Source organism: Notothenia rossii (assembly GCF_949606895.1).
Source record: "Notothenia rossii genome assembly, chromosome: 2".
Taxonomy (NCBI): domain Eukaryota; kingdom Metazoa; phylum Chordata; class Actinopteri; order Perciformes; family Nototheniidae; genus Notothenia; species Notothenia rossii.
Genome location: NC_136904.1, coordinates 76,839,581 through 76,847,084, shown reverse-complemented (window position 1 = coordinate 76,847,084; position 7,504 = coordinate 76,839,581). Strand labels below are relative to the sequence as shown.

General features: G+C 40.2%; 1 protein-coding gene across 1 annotated transcript in view; it reads right to left on the bottom strand.

Annotated features, from left to right (window-relative positions):
• Nucleotides 1–299: 299 nt before the first annotated feature.
• The window catches only part of LOC307029680 (uncharacterized protein), a gene marked incomplete at its 5' end in the record, with an annotated part of 20,360 nt that continues 13,155 nt past the window's right edge, over nt 300–7,504 (bottom strand). Inside the window, 6 exons of the mRNA XM_079665759.1 lie at nt 300–467; nt 878–895; nt 1,027–1,094; nt 1,624–1,686; nt 2,758–3,027; nt 7,356–7,487. Coding sequence (XP_079521885.1) covers nt 315–467; nt 878–895; nt 1,027–1,094; nt 1,624–1,686; nt 2,758–3,027; nt 7,356–7,487 — 704 coding nt within the window. The 3' untranslated portion in view covers nt 300–314. The remainder of the gene's footprint in view (nt 468–877; nt 896–1,026; nt 1,095–1,623; nt 1,687–2,757; nt 3,028–7,355; nt 7,488–7,504) is intronic.

Genomic DNA, 7,504 nt, shown 5'->3' with positions numbered 1-7,504 from the left:
CAAAACCAGTGATCCAGATCAGGATCATTTTAATTAGGCCTATAATTAAATGATATAATAATAATACATTTTATTTTTAGAGCACTTTTCTGAAACCCAAAGACGCTTTATATGCAAGCCTACCTCCAAAGCGTTATACTTCGGAAGTTAAACAAATTAGATAAGGCAGTGGATGGCAAAGTACCAGATTTCACACATGAATATGCTTAAAATAGGTTATGGTGTTCCTATCACTGACAATGAAATCATGTAGTATTTCAACTGTAATTTCCTAAAAATTCAAATGCATTTTGGTGGAGGTTTTCATCTTATTTCTAATAGAAACATATTAAATATGACTCAAATGGAGCATATAAACAAGAGAACAAACGTGCAAAAACAAAACTGCTGTTCAAATAACAGATCTTATTTTTATGCATTATCCCGGAGAATTCTTCGGCTGCCAGGAATGAGCCCACTCCTTGCCACTGAAAACAGAATGGAATAATGTTAGTTACAGTTACTGGTTTCGTCTTTCCGAAAAGCATAAACCATGTGTGAAGCAAACATCTTATAACTCAATTTATATAAGTAAATGTTTCATTTACCATTTTGAAAAAGTGAATATAGAAATGAAAACAAATGTTCTAACAAACAATAAAAACAAACAACAACACATACATTAACAACAATGAAGTTAAACAATCATTTGTTCCTACACTACTTCAGCTGCTTCAGAATAACAGTAGTGAAATATATAAGAGGACTGGTGGTAGATTTGGATGTTTTGCATTTGTTAAATATCATGTGTTTGTTCTCCAACATGGGACTACATCAGATGACATGAAGCCAAGTAACTGGAAGATATATACCATACTGGACAGGGCTCCCACTCCACCAACATTTCTGCTTTTCCCTATCAAGAGAAGAAAACAAATCTCTAATTTCGGAAAGAAAAAACGCATATTAGCTATTTAGCAAACAATTGTGTTGGAAGTTTGTAAATCATAAAGCACACCCTATGCATTACTTTTATTCCCGTCTAACCTTTCTCATTCTTTCTTTTATTACACTCCTGATGGGGAAAGTTTCTAGGCGAGTGTGGTAGGAGCAATCTGTGAACATCAAAGCAGGTTCCACATACAGTATTAGTCATATTAGAAATAAAATAAATACAACTATGAACACTTAAGTAGCAACCAGGCTTGCACGATGAAAAGTGACCACACTGTTATCACTGGTCAAAAGTTACTGTATACATCATTGAAATGGAACCAAGCTGCTCTCAGTCCTAACATGGGATGCTTGTTTCAATGGCCATACCACTGCTGAGCCTGAGATGACCAAAGAAAATACTGCACTGCTGCTTCCTTTACTGCCTAGCATTCTCATCACCACCTTATCAACTATGACTGTATGTATTTTAGTCTAATTAGACAATTAAAGCCCTTTGGATTTTTGGATAATGTATCAGTTATAGTTATTAGTCACAATATAGCATTGTTAACTCACTGAAGAAGCATCAATCACTGCGTTTACATGCACTTTGCTAAAATACATGTCGATAGATTTATTAAAATACCAATCAATTCGACTCATGCAAATGTTTATAATCAGTCAAAATACTTAATACTGTTAATATACCTGACTTTTTCTTTTTGCGTCTAGGACCAAGTACTGTGTCCCTCACGGACCCTGTCCTGACAGCTGTGGCTTGAAGAAGAAATATTACTATATACATACAGTACACCAAGTTAAGCTTAAACTCAAGTTTCAAAATACATCCCACAAATGCAGCATCACATGATGCAATAGGTGTTAGGTACAGATATTTTTTTGTTATTGTGATTTAATTGAGGTTGATCTATGAAGTCTAGGTGTTTTGTTGTCTTGCCTATATAATTGACTCCATACTTTATGTGTAAGGAATAGTTTGATAAATATTAACATGTTGTGCTGTAACGTTAAATGAATTTAACTTTGATTCAAAAACCTAAGTTTATTCCCCGTATGTTCATTATGGGACAGTGTCGTATCTAAATGCAGTTCTTGAGTATAAAGTTTAAATATGCTGCATGACGTTGTTGCATGAGTTGCTTCGAAGTTTACCCCTATGGTCAGGGATTGCTTTAGGTAGACCACAATATTGATGATATCAACCTCTCATACAATATATGGACATGGGCCAAATCATTTTTGATGTAATCGACCTACTGCCCAACGCTACAATGTAAGACCCTTTCTGTGTGTAAACCAAATCACATAGGAGTTTTATTTTGTGATTTATCAAATCTAAAGTAAGCCTGCTGTTGCTTTGCATTTTTGTGTGAAAAGGGTATAACCATATAGTAACCACATGTCTGTTCAGAAATGAAAGACTGTATTTTTCTAAACGTTTAATATTTATTTATATCCGAGTACCTAAGGATATACACATACCCAAGTATCCCATTTTCCTTTCATATTTATGAAGTTGTAGGTGAAATTGTTATTTAGATTAAGCTATTGTTGTTATTATTATTTAGCTATTGGAACAATCATTATTGCCAAAAATGCAAGAAGTGCAATTAGGTGTTTTGAGATATTGTAGAAGCATGACTTGTCAACAAGTTACCTACAATAATGTTTTAGGAAAATATCGGAAAACACTCTTGACTTTTATAAATATAAAAGCTGCAAATCTCAGAGAACAAATGTCATTGTGTGTGCTGTGTGCTCTGCATGTGTGACCATTAAAGAGGGTTTCATCCCTCCCATTCTATCTATCTATTTTATTACCTGGCCCCTCCGTGGTGGTAGCCTGTCTCACATCATCCCGCTGGGGCTGCTCCTCCTGCCCCACCTCTATGATGGTGCACTGCTTCACGGGGGGGGTCTTCAGCACCTCCACCTGCACGGTGCTTGTCTCTGGCACCTGGCTCTCTGTGGTCCCTGCCTCCTGCCAGTTGTTTTCTGGTTCAGATGGGTCACAGGGTGTGAGGTTCAGCGTGACTGTCTCTTCCTCAGGATCTTCCGCAACCTCCTGGCCAGTGGAGTCCTGTGTCCAACCTGTGCAAGTTAAACAAATGTTGGTCTTGACTTGCTTAAGACAAAGAGGTTAACTCATATATCTAGAAATAAGAAATACAGCGTGCTTAAGGTATGTTTCCAGAAAGGGTCAAAAATATACTCGTCATGTCATGGGACTGTGTGCAGTCAAAGTTAATAGCAGAGAAATTGTGGTATTTATCCAGTCAACCATTTATGGTTTTGTTTTTGCGATATTATTCTTCCGATTTGTGTCTACATTCTACATGTGATGTGACATGTCAATTTGTCGGTAGACAACATATAGACGTGTGCATGTATGTTCCCTTACATTATTTACATCCACACATTTTGTTCAGAATTTATGAGACTGACGCAAACGTGTTTTGCATAAGTGCAATCAAATAAGTAGCAAGTCGCTTTGGATAAAAACATAAATGTAATGTAAAGGGACCTCTGGATGCACTGGATAACTGCTTTTGTTTACAACCCGAGAAACATGACCTTAATACAGAACTGCCAAACTGAATATGTGGTCAACTGGGATCGTCTTCATGTATTGTGCTCTTACCATTAACCTCAAAATATTTCTCCCTTTTGGGCGTTGATAAAGGAAACCGTTTAGGAACGGTTTGCTAAAAGGAAATTGCTTAAGGGATGGCTCAAGCCTAAACATACATTTCAGTCATCAAACCTAACTACCTTGACATTAACAACTTTACAACTTTCAATTTGTATACAATGAATGCGCAAGTGGTAGCACAATACCCCAAAATGGTTTTTCAAATTCAGGTAAACTTGCCTAACTATTTCCTGATAAATAACAGTTACATGTCCACAAGTCCCCTCTGCAGAGTAAGCCATGTCTCATTAGGCTACATACTAGGGATGCACCGATACACATATTTTCACTTCCGATCCGATTCCGATAACTAAATTTGGATATCTGCCGATACCGATACTATTCCGATATCTCTGATAACAGTCTTGATCTTTCAAATTATACCAGCCACTTGATGATAGACCAAAGTATACTGGCACAGGAAGCACTTAAGTAGAAGTTGTAGCCTACTAAACCTCCAAAAAATAGCCCTTACATTTATGAGGACATACATGATCATCATCTTTACTGTTAACAAACTACACGCAAGCAGGATTTCAAGTTGGCCTTCAATATTTATTCACCTCAGCAACCCATAATGGGTAAAACATTGTCTTAACAAAACAAACAAATGAAGTGCAGCAGCACTATCTGAGATAACATAACACATAAAATAACAGTGAGGCCAGGATCAACCACTTTCACTTAAACATTGTCAGGTTCTTTTTTAGGAAGATTAGCATTTCTGCCCGCTCTGCTGTCAGGCGATTTCTCTTTTCATCCACGATATTGGATGCTGTGCTGAAAAGTCTTTCACTTTCCACACTGGTTGAAGGGGCACTCAGGAACTTTGTGGCAACTGCAGCAATGAGGGGAAACCGAGCATGGTGGTTTGCCCAGTATTGAAAAGGGCTGTCTGCCTCACCTATAGTTGGTTCCTTTAAGAACATCTGCATTTGTGTGACCGCAGTCTGGGTACCACTACCTCCTGCAGGTTCATCATGCTCCTCCAAAATTTTGTCATATAGACTGCTGAATCTGCTTTTCATTTTGCCTGGAGGAACACCAGTGCTTGGCCCAGCTTCCATGCAAGCAATCTTCTTAGCTGGCTCAGCCACCGTTGTCCCAGCATCATCAGTGAGTGCTTGCTCCATCTTCTCCAGCTCTTGAATCAGGAGAGCCTTCCCCCTCCTGGCAGCTTCTCCACTTGTAAAGAATCTGACACACACACACACACACACAGAAGAAGAAACATTGAGTACAAGTTATACAGCTGGGCATGCAGGCACACACACACACACACACACACACACACACACACACACACACACACACACACACACACACACACACACACACACACACACACACACACACACACACACACACACACACACACACACACACACACACACACACACACACACACACACACACACACACACACACACACACACACACACACACACACACACACACACACACACACACACACACACTTCCCCGTTATCCAATTACTTTTAGTTTACATTAAGTTAATATCATTAAGAAATATTCACGTTAAAGTTAGGAATATGTTAACACTTGATTCAGCAGCATTTTGATTAAATTGCAACAAAAAATGCCTTACCTGTCCTTGTATCGAGCGTCCACTAAAGTGGCAAGAGCATAGAGTGGCTCACTTTCGATGTCGCTGAAACGCCGGTTGACAGCTTGGAGAAGCGTACTTTTCATTGTTTTGATGCCGCTGTCGGTATTGGTATTCTCTGCGAGCAGGCGTTGTAAAACTGTGACGGCTGGAATTACTTCGGCTGCAGTGGAGGTCGCCGAGCTGATTTTCCTGGTTAACTCCTCGAAGGGCTCCAGCACAGTCGCTGTTTTTTCAAGCAAAGCCCAGTCGTTGGCTGACAGTGTTGCTGGTAAGTTGTGGTCGGCAGCATAGGCACAGAGGGGTCGTTTCTCTTTCAAGATGCTCTTGATCATGTAATAGGAACTATTTCATCTAGTCTGCACATCTTGAACCAGGCGAGAAGGGTTCGTCGCTGTTCCCGCTTGCATTTCACGCTGCAGGTCTTCCAGGCGAGACTGTGCAAGTTGTGAATGCTTAAAGTGAGCTACGATTTTTCGGCTGTTTGCCAAGGCGTCGCTAACGCTGCGCTGTGATATGAGACCCTCATTCACAACGAGCTGCAGTGAGTGAGAGAAACAGCCGAGGTTAGAAACGGACATGTCTTGCATTGCTGCCTTCATGTTGCTCGCGTTGTCTCGCAGAATAGCATGTACCTTTTCCAGTGGGATCCCCCAGTTGTTTAGCATTTCTGTAATGGATGCTGCGATTGTTGCACGGTTGTGGGAGCCTCTGCACTTCTTTACTTGGAGCACGGCACTACAAAGCCTGTATGTCTCGCGGTCAATCCAGTGCACTGTAAGACTTATCAGTGACATTGGGCAGACATCTGACGTCCAAATGTCTGTCGTAAAGCTCAGATTTGGGACTCCCTTTAACTTGTCGGCTAACTTGGTTGACACTCGGTTGTAAAGTTCAGGTAGCGCAGTCTCTGACAAATATCTCCTCGATGGTAAACTATATCTTGGCTGCAAATGTTCCATCAGGCCGCGAAAACCTTCATTTTCGACCACTGATAATGGTTGGTCATCGAGTACGATGAAGTTCAGTACCTTCCCAGTTATTTCTTTAGCTTTCACGTTGTCTGGTGAGAGTTTACCTTGTCTTTCGAATGACTGTAGAAGTGACTCCTGACGGCTAGTCTGTGCTTTCAGCCCCCTCACGGCTAAGAACTCATCGTGCTCTTTAGGGTGGTGCTTCTGCAGGTGTTTTATTAGGTTTGTAGTATTGTATGTCGCAACGGAGCGTCCACCTCTGGATATAACGGCTTTGCAAACATTACATGTTGCTGTATTGCTTTGCAGTGAATCGAGAGAAAAGTATTGCCATACAGCAGACATATTGATAGTTAGCAACAAAATAGTTAGCACTAATTACCCGGCCAGAGACCAGACCGCTCAACGTTCGACTGCTTGCTTGTTGCAAACTATGGCATGGAATTCTTGAACGGGGGCGTGCCTAGGCTACTGTGATCACTGAGATGGCCCCGTTTAGGAAATCCATTCCACATCTTGCAGTAGCAAAGCAACATACCAGAACCGTGCACGGAGAATCTTTTCAGCATAATGTGTGGATCGGAAATCTAGGGGTATGGATCGGAAATTTCCGATACGTGAATTACGTTGATATCGGAACCCGATACCGATACTGGATCGGATCGGCCCCATCCCTACTACATACTCAGTGTTTAAAAATGTATTTATTGTATGTAGTTTGCTAAAATAAAAACCGTCAAACGTTGTCCATAACCCTAAATATTTTTGCAATTACTTTCAACTTTTGTAATACTTTGCAGCTAAAGATAGTGACAGTTAACAGGTAGAAAAGATGTGTGTTAGTTGTCTCACAAAAATATAGTTTGCCAAACCCAAATAAATGGCTCGAATGACTGCTTTCTGGCTGTATCAAAAGATAAATACTGGATCAAGTTGTTGTCCCACAAGATTTGGATGGATTGAAAACAGTCGCTGTAAGTTGTTGTTAACTTAACTGACTTTATTAAATGAGTTGATCCAAACTCATTCCATATAACTGTGTTGGTTATAAGGAAATGTTAAGCTCTCCATTGATACAAACATTTTGTGTACACAATACTTTGAAGATATAGTGCAAGCATCTCACCTTCACAAAGGTACTCATAAAAAGTGCCTATCTTGTCAAGGTAATCCTGGGCATAGACGGTCAGTGTGCAGCGAGGGGTTAGGATTTCACATTTGACGTCCTTCTTCCTGGTCTCCTTGCCAAGAAGCAGCACTGGTTTAAAGCCAATG